Here is a 21,015-nt window from a genome sequence, read left to right as displayed (position 1 = left end):
CAATCCTGAGCAAAAAGAACAAAGCTGGAGGCATCATATTATCTAACTTATAATATATTGCAGGGCTATAATATACTAACCAAAGCAGCACGGTGTTGGTATAAAAATAGACACACAGACCAATGTAACTGAATGAAGAATCCAGGAACAAAGCCATATAGTTACAGCCAACTGATCTTTAACAAAGCAGATAAGAACTTACACCGGGGAAAGAACACCCTCTCCAATAAATGACACTGGGAAAATTGGATAGTCACATGCAGAAGAAACTGGATCCCTATCTCTCACCATATAAAAAAATCAATTCAAAATAGATTAAAGACTTAAACAAAAAACTTGAAATGATAAAAATACTGGAAGAAAACCTAGAGGAAACTCTCCTGGACATTGGTCTAGGCAAAGAATTTATGACTAAGATCTGAAAAGCACAGGCAACAGAAACAAAAATAGACAAATGGGACTATCTTAAACTAAAAAGCTTCTGTACAGCAGAGGAAACACTCAACAGAGTGAAGAGACAACCTGTTGAATGGGAGAAAATATTTGCAAATTATTTATCTGCCAGGAGACTAGTAACCAAAATACACAAGAAACTCAAACAACTCAATAGGACAAAAGCAAATAACCTCATTAGAAAGTGGGCAAAAGACATGACTAGACATTTCTCAAAGGAAGACAGAGAAATGGCCAATAAGCACATGAAAAACTCCTCAACATCACTAATTGTCAGAGAAATGCAACTCAAAATGACAATAGGATATTATCTTTTCCCAGCCAGAATGGTTATTATTAAAAAGACCCCCCCAAAAAAATAATAACAGATGCCGATGAGGACGTGGAGAAAAGGAAACTCAAACCTTGCTGGTGGGAATGGAAACTTGTAGAGCCACTATGAAAAACAGTACACAGACTTCTCAAAAAATGAAAAACAGAATTACCATTGGATTCAGCAATCCCACTACTGAGTGTCTATCCAAGGAAAAGAAATCAACATATCAGAGGGATACCTGCACTCGCCTGTTTACTGCAACATTATTCACCACAGCAAAGGTATGGAATCAACCCACAGGTCCCTCGACAGATGAATGGGTCAAGAAAATGTGATGGATATATATGCAATGGAATTTTATTCAGCCATAAAAAAACAAAATCAGGTTTTTCTTCCTTAAACGACTTCATTTCCCCCATCTTTACTATTTTCTTAGAAGTTTATCTGAATCTTTACCTATTTTGGATGTTATTCTGTTTTATATTCTATCGGCCTATGTCTTAAAATTCAGAGCCATAAACCTACTAGACAAAGTATACTAACCTTTCTTAACAGCAGTGCAAAACATTTGTAAAACTTGGCTATGATCAAAGGAGTAAGAAGATGAGACAGAGAGGAAGAAGTTCCTATTTAAACTCTGGTTCTAGCTCTTGCTGTGTAACCTCAGTCAAATCACATCACCTCTCTGGGACTCTGTGGCATAATCTATAAAATAAGGAGCTTGGACTAAATATCCAGATACAGTCTAACGTGTCCTAAAAGAGCAGCATGAGGTATTTTGGTAATTCTATTGAGAAAGTAATCACCACTTGCTAGAACAATTGATAACTACTACCCAGTAGTTCCTCTACAAAGATAGCTGGCGGCATTGAGGCTTGATTGGATTTTTGCAATCTGTGATTCCTGACGAAGCAAAGCTCAGAGCAGGAAAAGCCTGCAGTACCTTACAGGTACAATGAGTAGCACAGATTTCTGGAGGCTAATGGATGAAGACAGATGGGGGAGTGGAGAGGACAAATGGTGGGCCTGGAACACTGACGCTGTGCAGAGCCCCTGACGGTTTCTGAAGGGCTCTAGTTATCTCTTCCCTACACTATTATTAAGGGAGTCCACTAGCACAGGAATTGTACTCTCATGGCCCTTGGCAAGCTGTGTCATTCATCTCAGTATCACCAGTTTCCAGGCACAATAATCACCATTTAATAGTTTGCTCACAACATATGTGTTAGGTGACTGAATGAAGAACTTGCAATTAGCCTTTCTCATCTCAACTCTTCCATGAGGGCTGTGTGCTGGGGGTGTCCTTTATTACATCACGTCTTGCATAAATGGGGACCCTTGGAGTTAGGAAAACAGCGGCCCTGCCTCCGCCCAAGGGAGCAGTTCCGTCTCAGGAAATTGCACTCCTGGAATTTTCTCGACAGGAGATAATAAAAGCCTGAACTATTGGTAGCAGTGGGAATGGAAAGGAGAAAACAAGTGATTTATTTTAGAGTGGTTTGGGAGACACACAAAAATACTTTTGACTAGCCAAAGTAAAATCTTAACCTGATTTCTTTCCGATTTTCCTTTGGAGTGATTCATAAAAATCTGTTACATAAAAATGGAAGACTTGCCATGTATCTCCTGTTAAGTACAAGTCACTTTTATTGTGAACCTCATCCTCTGCCAGAAAAGTATATTGACCTCATTTTTCTACTTCAGAATCTGGTGCTTCAGTCAATATCACACAATCTACAGCAATATTTTAAGAGAAAGGCAACAGTAAGTCCCAAGGAATTCTCTTTATCATTTTTTAAATATAGAAGCGTGTTTTTGAGTCCTATCTTAGAGAAACATTTGCTAAAATTGCATTGACCACCTTTATTTTGATCATTTGTTTTCCAAATATAATTTAAGTGATGCAGAGAACTAATGCAAAGTAGAAGGCATTTTGATTGCTGAAACAAACATTGATTCACATAAAATATTTTGAAGCAATGCTCTTTCTATTAATATCTAAGTTTCCGGTGCATTTTTTGGGAATGCACTTTAAAAAACCCAACCACTATAATCTTCCTGGAATTTAGCATATACATAAAGTAATAAATAAAATCCTTCTAGTTTTAAAATATCAGATGATTAGTGTTTACCGAAACAGACCAAAAAGTTATTGAGGAACGTGGTACAAATTTTGTTTAACATCTAACATAAAAGTACAGATAGCTAGCTTAAAAAATTCTCTAGATTTATATTTTATATTTAAGTGTATCACCTTGGGTATTAAATATGCTGCTAGCTATCTCCTAATGAGCACCTGAGCTGTCATTTTTAATAACAGACTGACAATTATTATCTATAGGTTGATATTTCCCTGAAAATCATTTGTGAATCTCAAGTTAATATAGTTAAGAATAGAAACTGACTATTCCATTTACTAAAATAGTATTATTTTATAATACTTGGCAGAATATTATAAAAAATAACATGAACATATATTCATAATAAAAAGTCAACATATGCCAAAATGCATAGACATTCTCAATATGCAGCAGAACTTTACACAAAATCTAAATAATGCATTTCAGTTGCTCATTGTTTAAAAAGGTCATTTGGTCCACTAAAGCCGTAAGAGGAAAAAACAGAGATTCAAGAATATAATAAAACAAAACAAATACCTAGGCCACTCTAATTTTAGCTATTTCCCAATTTAAAACAAGGCATGAGAGATGAATACCATAAAAACTCAAATTACGTAATTCATCTAAGTACATGCACCATTAAAATATAATGCAAGTAATCATGTAATAGCCTATTTAATTCATAGGTTCCAGTATTGTGGAAATACTACTTTATTTTTAAATAATGAATTTTTTTTAAAACAATACCTCTTCCACAAAGCTGTCTTTCTTCTCTAACATTTCTCGTAACGTCTGAAGAATTTTAATGCACAGTTTTTCTTCTTTCTCCATTAGTTTCTTTGTATGATTAATCAACCTTAAAGCAAAACATTAAACCTTTAGAAAGACAGTGATTTCTCTTCAAGCTATATACAAACATCAAAGGCTATAGGGGAAAAAAATCACACCATTATCTGAGAATATGAAGTAAACCAGTTACATGTTTTCAAAAGTTTTAAGATTACACTTCAGCTTATAAATTTTATATTACAACACATTATTTTTGTTTTACAGGTAGTATATCTCAGGGCTTCTCAAACTTACTCAGGTGGCATTCTTTTAGTGGGATACAATACTCTGAGAAACAATGAAATACTAATATTCTCACCCCAATATATGAACTAAAACAAATGTATTAGTACAGAAATATAAATATTTATATATTACATTTTATTATGTTACTCTATACTATTTTTATGTACTGTATTACATTAAGCATACAGTAGCAGTGGCTGTATACAACTCTGCAATCTTAATATAACAGGCAGCTTTCCAGTTTCCATTGATAATAATATGCTATTTTTCACTGCCAGGGTTTGGTAGAAACAAGCAGTTTTTTTATTAAAAGCAAAAAACAAAACAAAAAAAGTGACATCAAGCCTGTAATCCCAGCACTTTGGGAGGCCGAGACGGGCGGATCACGAGGTCAGGAGATCGAGACCATCCTGGCTAATACGGTGAAACCCTGTCTCTACTTAAAAAAAAAAAAAAAAAAAAAAAAGACAATCCATCCATTTACTAGCTTTGGTATAATTGGGCAAAAACTCCCATCATTTTAATCAAGTGGTACACTGTGCACTGGTGCTCTGTTAGAAGAGTTTCAGGATCACCATCCCCAAGAACTTAAAAGCAAATAAATTTTCATTATCAGAATTTAGCTTATATAGCTACATATATAGCATATATAGCTCATGTTGTTAAAAAGCTGATCCTCAAAATGACCCTGTGAGATGTCTTCCTCAAATGATCCAATTTCAGTGACATAACATGAGTACTGTGGGACATAACCCTGGGGAAAAAGTGAACTTTCACTGGTTAATGGCTAGCAAGTGCTTATCAGGTGTCAGGGTCAAGTGTAAGGACAGCCCAGGGACTCTCCTAATTTATCCTCACACCAAGCCTATGAGACAGGTTCAGACTAATTTTGCTCATGACAGAACAGAGGCCCAGGGAGATACAGCAACTTACCTCTGGTTACATAAATTGTTAAGTGGTGAGACCCGCAAATGCACTCAGGTCCATCTGACCTCAGAGCCCAAATTCTTAAGAACGACTCTGTGGTGAAAGGACTCAGGTCATTGATCTCCTGAGTCTCAGGGGTCTTGTGCAGAGTCCCCACACATGCTAGGGTGCACACAGCCCCCTGAATGAGCAAGTGCCACAACAGAGGCATTGGCAAATGCTGTGAACCAGACATGAAACCACTTCATTCTGCTGGGGGCAGTTACCTAGGGCTGATCAAAGAAGGTTTCAGTGAAGAGATAGCATGCAGCTAACGAAGATTTCACCTGTCAAGGAAGGCTCGGGAAAGAAGACATCCCTGCAAAGGTAATGGTATGAACACAGGGCAGAGGCAGAAACCTGGCCGGCACGTCCAGGAAATGAGAAGCATGCCAATTGCCCGCTGACACTTAAAGACCTGGAAGAGGAAAGTGTAAGAGATGTGGTTTGGAAAGAAGGGACTGGAATATTAACCTCAAGAGTCTTGAATGTTTTCTAGAGAAAATAGGGAACCACTGTTCTAAAGGACCTAAATGCCTCTTCCCACCGTGAGAAAGAGACCGATGAGGGCAGTGGGAAAGATGAAGCAGAGGAGATGCAGCAAGGCGAGACAGCAGTGGCAGAGGTCGGGTGAGGACATAGGAAGCAACAGAGAAGACCCACAGCAGAGACTTGTAAATGATGACATGTGGGAAGTGGAAGAAGAAGCAGGGCAGATCAGAGGCCCCTGAAATGTATAGACTAGGCTAATATGCGGATGGTGATCAGTTTTTTTCAATTTTTTCAATTTATTTAATGAGACAGGGTCTCTGTCACCCAGGCTGAAGTGCGGTGATGTGATCATAGCTCATTGCAGCCTAGACCTCCTGGGCTCAAGCTATCCTCCCACCTCAGCCTCCTGAGTAGCTGGGACCACAGGTATAGCCACCATGCCTGGCTAATTTTTTTTACTTTTTGCAGAGATAGGGTCTTGCTTTGTGGCCCAGGCTGGTTTCAAACTCAAGGGATCCCCCTGCTTCAGCCTCCCAAAGTGCTGGGATTAGAAGTGTGAGCCACCACACCCAGCCAAATGGTGACAGTTTAAAATGACACTGTTCCATGGTGAAGAAGTAGCAAACACACAATGAAAGTAACACTGATGTCCTTTTAGACACGTTGAGTCTAGAAAAGGTGTTATATCCATGCGGTCAGGCCTAGCAGGCAGAAAAATTTCAAAAGTTCTCCTGGCAAGGAAAATGAAGCCTGCCTTTCTAAAACTTCTACTATTTAATTCTTTCTTTCACACAATAGTCTTTTTCTCATTTTTAATTTTTGTGGAAACATAGTAGGTATATACATTCACATAATAGTCTTTAAATATGTGAAAACAGTTTTGGTGGATATGATAAATTTCTTTTTTTCGCTCTCTCAGGCTAAGTATTTCCATTTTCTTTAACTCTTCCTTAGATAAAGGATTTAATTCATTAACCATATTGAAAATAACCATAAGGTTGAATGACCACTTGCTACAGATTTATAAAAGGTATTCACATAATGTTTGGTTGAGTTAGGTCGGTGACTTTCAAATATTTTTTCCATGATCAAAGTAAGAAATGTATTTCACAAAACCACCCAGTAAAGAAGTGCCTGTGTGGGAGTATGTGTGTAAACTCACACTAATGTCACCCTCACTATGAGATGCACTCTGATAATTTGTATCTTCTCTAATTCATTTTTTAAATTAGCTGGTTGCCTCCACCTAAGTCAGTTTAAAAATCTATAAATGGAGCACACCCTACAGTTTAAAAAACACTGAGATTCTCCTTCACAAGGGAGGAGTAGGTGTTGATTTGAATGGACTCTAATCAGCTGCCTTAAAGGTTAACAGTGTCATTGACCTATTCTCTTCTCTTTCACTCTATGTGTTAAGTAGACCCGTGTCCTGGAGTCTATCCTCATATTCTCCTCCAGACTCATCTGAGTCAACAGATTCCAAGAATTAGATTCATTAGAGAAAGTAGGAAGTCCTACTTAGGGCTTGGCCCTAAATTTATATTCTCCAGCTAAGCTTTACCAGGATGGTATGCACAGCAATACAAGACCCCTGGTAGCCAGGCACGGTGGCTCACGCCTGTAATCCCAACACTTTGGGAGGCCGAGGCAGGCGGATCACAAGGTCAGGAGGTCGAGACCATCCTGGCTAACACGGTGAAACGCCATCTATAAAAAAAACACAAAAAATTAGCTGGGTGTGGTGGCGGGTGCCTGTAGTCCCAGCTACTTGGGAGGCTGAGGCAGAAGATTGGCATGAACCTGGGAGGCGGAGCTTGCAGTGAGCCAAGATTGCACCACTGCACTCCAGCCTGGGTGACAGAGCAAGACTCCATCTCAAAAAAAAAAAAAAAAAAAAGAAGACCCCTGGCTACTCATAAAGTCAGATTCTAATTTTGTAAGATATTCTTACAAAACAAACCCTTGGTTTTTTACAGAGTTGAGGAAGGAGTAGGGTGAGCACTAAGGCAGAAAATAGACACTCCTGAGGCTCTGGCTGTAATACAATTGCAATAGCACAAAAATCTCTTCTACAATCACTCATGTAAACACAACATCATTTTCCTTCATGTGGGTGTAGGATCTGCAATGTATTCCTATTATCATATCACTTCTACTTCTCTCCTTTCAGGTTACTTAATGGTGCCACAGGCTTGTCTCCATCTGCAGCACAGCTCAATATTTACTTGATATCATGAGTTACTTCATATCACTTTCTCATAGACCAGTATCTCCAAGTCCTAGACCAGTGCTGTCTAACAGAACTCTCTGTAATAATATACATGTTCCATATTTGTGCTGCCAAATTTGGTAGCCATTAGCCACATGTGGCTACTGAGCACTTGAAATGTTGCAAATATGACTGAGGAAGTGGATTTTTATTTCATTTTAATTCATTTAAACAACAATTTAAATAACCATGTGTGGCTAGTAGCTACCATATTGGGACCCTAGTTCTTGACGAGGAGTCAGGAAACCTAAAGGATCAGATAGTAAATATTTTAGGCTTTTGTGGGGTACACAGTCTCTGTGGCAACTAGCTGATTCTGCCACAGTGGCATGAAAGCAGCCACAGACAATCCAGAAATGAATGAGCACCACTGTGTTTCAGTAAAACTTTATTTACAGAAATGAGTAGCAGGACCAATTTAGCCTGAGGGCCAGAGCTCGCCAACCCCTGTTCCAGGCTGTCACAACTCGGGGATATAGCTATTGTATTACATTAATTTACTGAACTTAACAGGTTTATCGCCTAACTTTTAACCCATATTCCACATATTGACATATATTCATAGGAGGTGAAGGGTATTTAGCAAAGATCCTATTATCTTTGCTTTTTTTTTTTCATTTAGTTCTTATGTTTAGATCTGTAATGGGTACAGGTACAGAGTTCTCACATGCATGTATGTGTAGTGGTGAAGTCTGGGCTTTCAACGTACCTATCATCTGAATAGTGAAATGGGCTCAACACCCTATTTTTATAGTGAATTACTAGGCAATACCTCCACTTAAAATTTTCTTTCTTTTTTTTTTTTTTTTTTTTTGAGACGGAGTCTCGCTCTGTCGCCCAGGCTGGAGTGCAGTGGCCAGATCTCAGCTCACTGCAAGCTCCGCCTCCCGGGTTTATGCCATTCTCCTGCCTCAGCCTCCCGAGTAGCTGGGACTACAGGCGCCCGCCACCTCACCCGGCTAGTTTTTTGTATTTTTTTTTTTAGTAGAGACGGAGTTTCACTGTGTTAGCCAGGATGGTCTCGATCTGCTGACCTCATGATCCGCCCGTCTCGGCCTCCCAAAGTGCTGGGATTACAGGCTTGAGCCACCGCGCCCGGCCAAAATTTTCTTTCTAATGTTCTCAGCAGTCATCAGTTGTACACTTGGGGCCTCTTCACTTTAAAATCCTTATTCACAAGACTGGCAGGTGTCCGGACAAATACATTCTTCCCAATCTCCCTAAGATGCAATGAGTCTAAAGCCAAAAATACCTGATTCTGGCCACAGTATAAAAACCCCACCTATTCTTCAACATGATCCCTGTAGTCAGTTTTTCTCATCCCATGCCTTGTTTTCACTCCCAAGGTCCCACCTTAAATGGTGAAAGAAAGGAACACACTTCTTGTGTACCCTAGTCCTTCAAGCTCTGCCTCGATACATCACAGATGATAGAAGAGGTTTCCAGATCTCTTTCGGCAATACCCTCTACCATATAGGAATTAGCTGGGATGGGTCATGGTCAAGGGGCTTGGCAAGCTCATCTCGCTGACACTCCATCCAGGTACTCTTCCCAGGAAGACCAAGCACCCTCTTTCTTACTGGTCATCCAGGGTCTACATGTGACGACCTGCAGATCTCCCTCAATAACGTGCCCTCCACAAAAAGACAAGTCTCTTCTTTCTGGAGCTAGTTATGCTTTTTCTCACAACTGCTTCTCCTTGTGCACATCTCCCTTGAGAATTTTTCACTTACCATTAAGATGAAGATTCTCTAGGGTAAACGTATCAGCTATAATAGATCTGCAATACCACAAATGCTGAGAAACATCAGTAAACGACAGAGCTGCAGATGAGGATCATCCAGGCAGCATGGCCACGTGCTGGGTCTGAGTCTTACTAATCCTGCACCTGAAGCACACCTGGTCCTCAGCAATCTCCTCTCTGAATCAGGCTGACCTCTCAGTCTCTGGGTGTTTATGCAGATTAGATAAAATAATAGTTAAAGACATACGACAATATTAAGACCTCAATAAATGCTAGCTCCTTTTCCTTTCTCCCTATGTTAATGAAAATAAGTGACTTTAAACAAGAATTTTTTAAAAGGTCACAACATATAATTATGGAAAGGAATTAGGACCAAAATATTATTTTGCATGATCCTTTGTGCCCCATAATGACACACTTTATTTTCAGTAAATTTAGTAAAATATGATAACTTGACCTTCACCAAAATAAAATTTCAAGTGACTCAATTTAATTATTCTGGCAGTATATTTTAACATGGATTTTAGACCTTTCACATACTTTGTGGACTGTCATTTTATATCAGTGAAGTGTAAAGCGGAAATGTTAGAGGCCATCTCAGTTTGACGACACTAGCAGAATCTCAGATTGGATCCACTTACTTTGACATGAAAGCACCACATCTTATTCTTGCATCGCTTCCCTCAGGGAACAGCAGCTCTGGACTGTACAATACATCAACCAACACTGAGAATTCAGCCTGCATCATTGGGCTGAACTGGTGCTCCAAGGAGGCCACTACATCCTAGGGAATGAAACACAGGAGAACCCATGTGAAGGCCTAAGTCAGATTTCAACTTTCAAAGATAAGACAAGCCTAAGAATACTAATGGGAATTTTATAGATTACCCCCTCTATTTCCATAGCACCACATGTCTGTGCCATGATTATAGCCTGGTTTTATGTATGAATACTGCCTGAGTCTCTATTTGTGTGTGTGGGTGTCTGTGTGTGTGTGTCATTTACAAGATAAGGGAGGGACAGGTAGTTATAAGATTTCTAAGGATATACACCTATAAGAGGAAAAGTCAGTTAGGCCACTGTATGTGCCCTGCAGTGCCTAGGATTATAATGGAAACATGACAGGTACTCATTACATTGCAATAAATTAGGGGCATACCCAGGGAACAGCTTAAAAAAAAAAAAAAAAAAAAGATTTCCAGCCAGGTGCAGTAGTGCCTCATGCATGTAATCCCAGTACTTTGGGAGGTCGAGGCAGGTGGATTGCATGAGGCCAGGATTTGGGGACCAGCCTGGTCAACATGGTGAAACCCTGTCTCTACTAAAAATAAAAAAATCAGCTAGGCTTAATGGTGTGTGCCTGTGGTCCCAGCTACTCAGGAGGCTAAGGTGGGAGAATCATCTGAGCCTAGGAGGCAGAGGTTGCAGTGACCCAAGATAGCGCCATTGCACTCCAGCCTGGGTGACAGAGTGAAACCCTATCTCAAATTAATTAATTAAATAAATAAATAAATAAATAAATTCCCATGGGTCATTGGTTATTCAAAACGAATCATTTCATCCAATGGGGAAACTCACTGAAATATTATTTGAAGCAATATTAGTACTATACATGGGTTCAATGACATTCAACAGAATTTCAAATTATATTTTTTGAGAGACTCTATTGGTCACCTACCCAACAGCCTTTCTTTACCCTCTTCCTTGCTACCAGAATCTCAACGTCATTTCTGAGTCAGGCAACAACATTCTCAGGGGATGAGCCCCCTCAGCTTAGGGTTGAGGTTGATTACTCTAAGGCAGGCATGGTTATCCCATTTCCACCTCTAGCAAGCTGTCTAGGCATGATCATGTGACACCGTTCTAGTCAATGAGACACATCAGGTGAAGTCAGCTGAGAGAGTGGGGTACGTGTTGTGGGTGGGGAGGTTCTTTCAAAACCACCTACTGCTCTCAAGGCAGCTTGAGGGTGTGAATCCAAAATCTGAGACAGCCCTCATGTTACCCTGGGAGACCAGCATTAAGCTGAATGCCTACAGATCTTTGGTTTTAGGGGCCCAGGCCTACAATTAGCAAACTCAAGGAGAGCCACAGTTCCAGGTTTCTTGCTATGTGAAATGATATGGTCTTTATTATTTAAGTCACTTTTAGTTGAATGTTGTGTTAATTAAAGCTGAAAGCATCTTTTTTTTTTTTTTTTTGAGGCGGAGTCTCGCTCTGTCGCCCGGACTGGAGTGCAGTGGCCAGATCTCAGCTCACTGCAAGCTCCGCCTCCTGGGTTTCCGCCATTCTCCTGCCTCAGCCTCCCAAGTAGCTGGGACTACAGGCGCCCGCCACCTCGCCCGGCTAGTTTTTGTATTTTTAGTAGAGACGGGGTTTCACCGTATTAGCCAGGATGGTCTCGATCTCCTGACCTCGTGATCCGCCCGTCTCGGCCTCCCAAAGTGCTGGGATTACAGGCTTGAGCCACCGCGCCCGGCCTGAAAGCATCTTAACTGATATGTTTCTAAAATGAACTGCAGGTAATTATAATTTCCCAAACATTCTTTAATGGTTAAAGCACCCCTATTTTATTTTTAAACTATGTTAGAAGAAAAAAAAAACTTCTTACATAAAAGAACAATTTATTCACCCATAGCTATGGTGTATTTTTATTAAGCAGAACGTTGCCAATTGCTTATTGTCACTCTTAGCTACAGAAGCACAGATGGGGATGTCACCCTCTTGATTTCTTATGAATTATGTTAATTCGTGTTTTAACTCTTTCTCTTTCTGCAAAAGTGATTATTTCTACTTCAACCACTCTAAATAAGCTTTATGAGAAATGTATGAAAACGATTCAAAGAGACTAAAGGAAAATAGCATAAAGGGTAAAACTAGATATTATATAAAAGTGGGGAGAGTATGTTTATCAAATATGACCATATTTAATTAAATGTCTCTGTTGTTTAGATTACCTCTTCTTTGTTTCATCTACTAAAGAAATAGCGCTCAGGGGGCTGCTATGATATGAATTCTGTCTTTAATTTTGGTCACGAGGCAACTATGCAACCTCCCTAGGTCATTGTTTCCCCACATGAAAGCTTAGGATGATACTAACAATCACATGAGTTTGCTGCAAGGATTAAAGGTAAGTGCATAGAACATCCTCTAACATACACTAGCCACTTATTCCCTATAAATACTAGTAATCTTTACTACTGAACACAAGTTAGCTGTGATCATCACCTAAACTCGGTGGTTTACTTGCTTGTCTTCATCTTAATCACTGCTAAGCATTTTACACGCTGGTTTCTGCTCTTTGAAACACTTTCTGCTCTTGACTTCTATGACATGACACTTTATTTTCCACCTATGTCCTTACTATTTCTTCATCAACTCCTGATAGCTCCTGCTCCTTTTCTCTTTGATATCTACACTTTCTTCTGAGAAATCTCGTCCAATTCTATGGTTTCAATATCATCTGTATGTTGGAACTCCCACATTTATATTTCCAGCATGGACATCTTTCCACTTCAGACTCATTATCAAACAGCCAAGTTGACACACTCAAGTACCTAAATAGGCATCTCAACTTTAAAATTCCCCAAAAAGAACTCCTAATTTCGGCCGGGCGCGGTGGCTCAAGCCTGTAATCCCAGCACTTTGGGAGGCCGAGACGGGCGGATCACGAGGTCAGGAGATCGAGACCATCCTGGCTAACACGGTGAAACCCCGTCTCTACTAAAAAAATACAAAAAAAAAAAAATTAGCCGGGCGAGATGGCGGGCGCCTGTAGTCCCAGCTACTTGGGAGGCTGAGGCGAGAGAATGGCGTAAACCCGGGAGGCGGAGCTTGCAGTGAGCTGAGATCCGGCCACTGCACTCCAGCCTGGGCGACAGAGCGAGACTCCGTCTCAACAAAAAAAAAAAAAAAAAAAAAAAAAAGAACTCCTAATTTCAACTCAGCCCCAACCTCTTTCTCTCTCCATTACTTCCTATCTTAGTAAATAACACAACCATATCATATCAAAACCAGAGTCATCCTTGATTCTTCTTCCCATTATCCTACAACACACCAATCGATTCGTCCACCAAGTTCTATTAGTTCTACAACTAAATATATACAAAATTAATACACTTCTCTGCATTACTATTATTACCTCCTTAAGCCAAGCCACCATCATCTTTTGCCTGAATTAATGCAAAGCTACATAACTAGATTCACTGCTTCCATGTCTGGATCTTAGAAATACGCTTAGAATTCACAGTGATCTTTTAAAAAGTAAACCAAGTCAGCCTCTCCTCTGCCGAAAATCTTCAATGACTTGTCATCACACATAGAATATAATTAAAATGCCTTAATATGTGCCTTAATCTGTTCAGGCTGCTATAACAAAATACTATAAACTGAGTAGCTTATAAGCAACAGAAATTATTTCTCATAGTTTTGGAGGCTGGGAAGTCCAAGATCAGGCACCAGCAGATTTGTTGTCTAGTGAGGACGCACTTTCTGGTTCATAGAGGGTGCCTCTCTTGCTGTGTCCTCACATGGTGGAAGGGCTGAATGACTTTGCATGGGCCTATTTTATAGGGACTCTAATCTCAACTCCCAGAAGACCTCACCTCCTAATACTATCACCATGGCAGTTAGAATTTCAGCATATGAATTTGGGGTGGGGGAGGACACAAACACTCAGGACACAGCAACAGCACCATAAAGTCTCTACATGATTTGGCCCCTTATCTCATAATATTTTCTTCCTTTACTCACTAAATTCCTGCCCCAATGGGCTTTTCTTGGATCTTCAAACCCATCAACCTCACTCCTGCCTAAGCACCTTTGCATTTCCTATTTCCTTCCCATAAAACTATCTGAACCCAAATCTTGGAATTGATTATTCATCTTCATTATTCAGGTGTCAACAAAACTGTTACCCTAGTAGAAAGGAACTTCACAATTACAGGGTCACTCTTCCAGTAATTCTCCACCATGCTGTTACTCTGCTCTATTTTATTCACTGCAGTTTTATTATCCAACAATTTATCAATTATTTAATGAGTTAAAATGCGCCTGTATCCCAGCACTTTGGGAGGCCGAGACAGGCGGATCACGAGGTCAGGAGATCGAGACCATCCTGGCTAACACGGTGAAGCTCTAAAAATACTAGCAGGTGTGTAGTCCCAGCTACTCGGGAGGCTGAGGCAGGAGAATGGCGTAAACCCGGGAGGCAGAGCTTGCAGTGAGCTGAGATCCGGCCACTGCACTCCAGTCCAGGCGACAGAGCGAGACTCCCCCTCAAAAAAAAAAAAAAAAAAAATGCATGTCCCAGAAGAGCATAGACCCCATGGCTGTCTCTTTAGCACTTCACACAGTGGCTAGTATAGAATTTTCACTAAATAAATACTTACTTAATGGATATCAATCTATTAAAAGAAGTTTACTGAAAGAAGTTTAAGGCATACCCTCTCTGTGCTGGTTGACACTACTATATACCTCTCCTCTGAAATGCTCCACTCCCTTTGCTCTCCTGACCCTCCTCCTTTCTGACGTGATTTTTTTTTTCACTCTTTATGTGGGCCATTCTGCTACTCTTAGCCTCGCATAGGGTGTTCTTTTTTTTTTTTTTTTCCTATCACTGTATTTTCTCTTTTAGCAATACCAACCACTATCCTTGCTCCAACTATTATCTTCAAATATAGACTTAACTTCCAATATACTCAGTAGCCTGCTACCCTAGTTCACTGCATTTTCCATTGCCCTCCTATTGCATTCTCTTCTCCTCTGCTCTTACAACAAACAGTCTTAATAATACTATCTAGTCTCCAATCATCAGGGCCTCTTAAACTCCTCTCATGCCTGCTCTCTACTTCCATCTAAGAGCCTCCAGGTCTGCTGACCCTGCCTTCATTATTATCTGTAACACTCATTTCTTCATTTCATCCATATCACCACTTGGCTTAGATCTTAAGTAACTTCTCACTAGTCTCTCTTCCTCTAGTCTCTTTTTGATAACCCTATCCTACAAATCAAGAACCACTTATAATGGCATTTTCCCCCAAATTTTTAATGTCTCACACCCTTTAGGTTTCTCATACTCTCTGAATCTAACTTGTGTTTCTAACCCCATATAACACTCATCAACATGTGACTTCTCATAATATTTATTTCAGTTAATGTCTTGGCCATTTTGTAGGAAAAAAAAAAACTTCAAACTATATCCCAATTCAACTCCATGTAATATGCTACTAATAATGTGAATGGGAAGATGTCTGTTACGGGCTGTATTATAACTCCCCCAGATTTCGTATGTTGAAGGCCTAACTCACAGTACCTCAGAATGTGACTCTATTTAGAGCTAGGGCTTTCAAAAGTGTAATTAAGAAAAAATGAGTTCATATGAGCAGGCCCTAATCCAACATAACTGGTATCCTTATAAGAAGAAGGGATTAGGACACAGACATGTGCAAACACAGAGGAAAGAGCCTATGAGGAAACAGCAGGAAGTGAGCCATCGGCAAGCCTAGGAGAGAAGCCTCAGGAGAAAGCATACCTGCTGATGCCTTGATCTTGGACTTCTAGCCTCCAAAACTATGAGAAAATAAATTGCTGTTGTTTAAACCACCAAGTCTGTGACATTCTGCAACAGCAGCCCTGGCAAACTAATATAATTTCCAGGCCCAAATCAAGAGTGAGATACTATACAAGTCATTTGGGAGCAAGGTGCTTGGATCATTCTGACCAAAGGATTAGAAGGGAATACTGAAACATAAGTTGAAGCAAGGCTATGAATATTGAGTTTCTTTACCAGTGTTATCATTGGTATTATGATTATTATTTTGGTATTAAGACCTACTATTAACTACCATACTATCAAAACACAGTAATTAATATACACTCATTAAAAAGTAACTCACAACATATGTAAGCTATATGTTTAAAAAGAGCAGTGGGGCCGGGCGCGGTGGCTCAAGCCTGTAATCCCAGCACTTTGGGAGGCCGAGACGGGCGGATCACGAGGTCAGGAGATCGAGACCATCCTAGCTAACACGGTGAAACCCCGTCTCTACTAAAAATACAAAAAACTAGCCGGGCGAGGTGGCGGGCGCCTGTAGTCCCAGCTACTCCAGAGGCTGAGGCAGGAGAATGGCGTAAACCCGGGAGGCGGAGCTTGCAGTGAGCTGAGATCCGGGCACTGCACTCCAGCCTGGGCGACAGAGCAAGACTCCATCTCAAAAAAAAAAAACAAAAAAAAAAGAGCAGTGGAAGTAGAGAGTTATAAAGCAAGGCTTGGTCCTCAAATAGAACTTGATATTTTTAGCCGTATTTTATTTATGTGACTACATATTTTTTAAAAAATGTAATTTAGAAAATATGAATGCTATTTCATACTCTCATGTACCTGTAACTTTTCAATAATATTTCTGTAATCCCAAGAAGGCCCTCCAAGAGCTTCCTTAAAGCGTGGCCCAGAGCGAGCTGATAGTCTCCAACCCATTGCTGCTCTCTGCACCATATTTGAATGGCTCTTCATGAAAAGAGTATTCACTTGGCCGTCCAAATCCACTGGAATGGCAATTCCACGATTTTTTGCTGAAAAAGAAAAGATTTAAAATATTTCCCTCTTAATTTGACTAAAGTTGCTTACACATTATCCATACAATCTTATAAACATAAAGGAAATAATATTAAATCTTTAAACTCTGCCATCAACTTGTTTTATATAACTGTAAAAGCTTCTAACCTGAATGTATTTCAATTCTTAAGACCAATTAGTGAAGTGGGTACATGAAACATCTAAGAACTTATTTGATTTCTTAATGATTCATGCTTGAAATGTACTTTATACGGCATCAATACAGAAAAACGCTGTATAACAACCAGCACATTTGTACCTTCCCAGATGCCAACATAAATAAGAAAGCAGACATAAAACACAGGATATAATTCTTCCATTCCATTCATTAATTTAAGTAGTGCTTGTGTACATACAAAATTGTACGTGATAAAACATCTGAGAATAGAAATAAAAAGTTGAAGAGTGTAAAAAATCTGCATTGGAAGAGGGCACATCTTAATACGTATCTTTCTTCCCAAGATCCACTGAAATTTATATTTTAACAAGTTTACATCACAACAATACTGCAAATTGAGAATGCCTGTCACAAAGAAAGGAGTAATGTTGAAGCATTTTTGCAAGGCAAAAGAAGATGGGATTACTCCATCAGAGAAAGAAGAGAAGAAACTGTCCCACAACAGATTAGAGTTAGAAAAGATCTTTCCAGGTGCGCAGTCAACCAAAACAAAGTTTTGGTTGGGCAGGGATATGGGCAACTGATTAAAGAATAACAGCTGAACAGCTGGGAAGCTAAGGCCCTCCTCCCTCTGATTGGCATAGACAGAGCAGTTGGCAGAAGCAGTTTTTACCCAGAGGATAAAGTCAGAGAAATGAAGAAATGTTCTCTCAAGAAAGTAGAATACCTAACTGGAGAGAATGCCAAAAGAAGATGTTAGAACTTGATAGAGAACCAGAATGGAGCTTGAAGTAATGCCAGAGATCATCAAGTAAGAGGTAAAATGTGGGCCGGGCGAGGTGGCTCACGCAGGTAATCCCAGCACTCTGGGAGGCCGAGGCGGGCGGATTACAAGGTCAGGAGATCGAGATCATCCTGGACAACATACTACTAAAAATACAAAAATTAACCGGGTGTGGTGGTACGTGCCTGTAATCCCAACTACTCAGGAAGCTGAGGCAGGAGAATTGCTTGAACCCAGTAGGCAGAGGTTGTACGCCACTGCACCGCAGCCTAGCAACAGAGCTAGACTCCATCTCAAAAAAAAAAAAAAGACGTAGAATGTGAGGAGAGAGAAGAGGCAGCACCAGCAGAGAGAGGAAATATATTAAATTCTCCAACTCCTGAGCAAAGCCCTCCTTACTTTAACACTTACTGGTGTTTCCAGGCTGACCTCTGCTATACACACACATGCATATATGCACACACGCGTGCGCGCACATACACACACACAGCCTGAAGGAAAGTCTGCATGTCATTTGGTCAGCCTTTGGCCTCTCATACAGAATTCCAGGTCAGCCCTGTCATTTACACAAGAATTCTAGGAAGGAAACAGGCCTTTAAAACTGCAGTGGAAACCTATGTCAGTCATTACGGACTTTCCTAATTACAAACACACCAACAAGGATCACAAGGAAAATCAACACCCTCAAGAATAACTAATCCTAGTGAAAACAGGGATGACTCAAGGAAAAGCAAAAAATATTTAAATAATCCTAAGTATTATCCTCAGAGAATTTGAGAATATACTGCATCCAAAAAATTAGAAAGTCAGAAAGAAGAATGACATCTTAGAAATTAAAATGTGTTTGCATACATAAACACGTCAAAAACTGGCTAAAAAATAATTGATAGAAACACAGTTGGTAATCTGGAAAGGAAGTCAAGGAATCTTCTAAAAATTAAGCATAAAATATCAAAATGGAGAATAAAACAGAGAGATTGCGAAATAAAGACGGTCAACCCAGGAATTTAAAAATCTAACAAATATAAGTTCCAGAAAGAAACAGCAAATACAATGTGAGAGAAGAAATTATTAAGAAAACAATAGAAGACAACTTCCTTGAGCTTAAGACACATGTACATCTCCAAACTGAAAAGGTCCACAATATGTTAAACAGGATTAAGTAAGTATATTGGCCGTATTCTGGTAGAACTTTAGAATGCTGTTGTGGGTTGAACTGCATCCCCAAAAAGTATATGTTGAAGTATTAATCATCACTCCCTCTGACTGTGACCTTATTTGGAAATAGGGTCTTTGCAGATGTAATCAAGTTAAGTTGAGGTCATGCTGAATCACGGTGGGCCCCAGTCCAATTCAACTGGTGTCCTTATAAGAAGGGAAGGAGAGACACAGAGAAATACCTGAGGGACACACACGATGTGAAGATGGAGGCAGAGACTGGATTTACGCAGCTGCAAGCCAAAGAATGCCAAAGACTGTTAGCAAACCCCAGAAGCTAAGAGAAAGGCATGGAACGAATTCTTCCCTGGAGCCTTCAGAGAGAGCGTGGTGCTGATGACACCTTGATTCCAGACTCCTAGTCTCCAAATTATGAGAAGGTAAAATTTCTGTTGTTTTGAGCTACACAGTTATGTTAATTTACGGCCAGCTGTAGAAACTACACTAATGTCGACAGCATGGAGAAAATCTCAAGTACTTCCAGAGAGAAAAGATGATTCCTAAAAAGAATCTGACCAGCATCAGACTTATCATCAACATTGAATGCTAAAAGATAGAATACCTTTATAGATGAAAAAATTTGAAAAAAGGACTTTATGTCCATCTAAACTAAAAATCAAATGTAATTTCCAAACAAAAACATTAGAAAAATATGTAAAGGCTCAGAAATTCTTCATTGAATCCACTATGAAAAATTTTTAAAAAGAGCAAATAGTTTTTAAATGTCTACATGGATATGAGAAACTGTGGCAACTAAGTATGAAACTGAAGAAGAAAATAAAGTTAGAAACAAATGAATAAAGATCCATGAGCTATTTCCATGGTTAGGAAATTCTCTTCTACTTGGAAAAGTTTTAATATCATAGTGCTACATTTTTGTCCTAAATGGTTATAGCAGAGTTATAAAGATCATATTTAAGGTTATAATGATAGTCCCCAGAAGGCTTACTTATTTTAGAAGGAAGGGATAAAAAAATTGGATGGATGGATGGATAGATAGATAGATAGATAGATAGACAGATAGATAGATAGATAATCTGGCTTGCTTCATATGATGAAAGGAAAGCAAATAGTAGATAATAATTACCAGCTGGTGAAAATTCTCTGAAGCTTAAAGATACTCAAAAACTTGTTTGAAAATAGACAATATGCTGGATGCAGTGGTAGCCTCAGCTATTCAGGAGGCTGAGTCAGGTGGATCACTTGAGTCCGGGAGTTTGAGGCTGTAGTGCACTATGATATGAATAGCCACTGCATCTAGCCTGGGCAACAGAGCAAAACTCTGTCTCTAAAAACGAAAGAAGAGAAGAGAGGGGAGAGGGAAGAGGAGAGAGGGGAGGGGAGGGTAGGAGAGGAGAGGGGAGGGAAGAGGAGGGGAGGGGAGGGGAGGGAAGGGGAGAAGAAGAGGAAAGGAGAAGGATAGGAAAGGGAGAGGAGGAGGAGAGGGATAGGAGGAGGAGAGGGATAGTAGTAGGAGAGGGACAGGAGGAGGAGAGGGACAGGAGGAGGAGAGGGAGAGGAGGAGGAGAGAGAGAGGAGAAGGAGAGGAGAGGAGAAGGAGAGGAAAGAGGAGAGGTGAGAGGAGAGGAGAAGGAGAGGAAAGAGGAGAGGTGAGAGGAGAGGGGAGGAGAGGAGTGGGAGAGGGAGAGAAGAAGGAGAGGAGAAGGAGAACAGGAGAGGAGAGGAGGAGGAGGAGAGAGAGGAGGAGGAGGAAGGAGTGGAGGAGGAGGAGGGAGAGGGAGAAGGAGAGGAGAAGGAGAGGAAGAGGAGAGGTGAGAGGAGAGGGGAGGAGAGGAGAGGAGAGGAGGAGGAGGAGAGGAGAGGAGAGGGAGAGGGAGAGAAGAAG

At 40.1% G+C, this 21,015-nt stretch overlaps 1 protein-coding gene across 2 annotated transcripts in view; it reads right to left on the bottom strand.

Annotated features, from left to right (window-relative positions):
* The window catches only part of ITPR2 (inositol 1,4,5-trisphosphate receptor type 2), a 493,382-nt gene that overhangs the window by 214,414 nt on the left and 257,953 nt on the right, over positions 1–21,015 (bottom strand). For both annotated transcript variants that reach the window (XM_033222612.1, XM_033222613.1), the window contains 3 exons: positions 16,816–17,006; positions 10,076–10,218; positions 3,637–3,745 (listed from right to left, as the gene is read on the bottom strand). In XM_033222612.1, coding sequence (XP_033078503.1) covers positions 3,637–3,745; positions 10,076–10,218; positions 16,816–17,006 — 443 coding nt within the window. The remainder of the gene's footprint in view (positions 1–3,636; positions 3,746–10,075; positions 10,219–16,815; positions 17,007–21,015) is intronic.

This window comes from Trachypithecus francoisi, unplaced genomic scaffold (assembly GCF_009764315.1).
Source record: "Trachypithecus francoisi isolate TF-2019V2 unplaced genomic scaffold, Tfra_2.0 Lachesis_group11, whole genome shotgun sequence".
Lineage (NCBI taxonomy): Eukaryota > Metazoa > Chordata > Mammalia > Primates > Cercopithecidae > Trachypithecus > Trachypithecus francoisi.
This window is presented reverse-complemented; position numbering and strand designations above follow the sequence as displayed.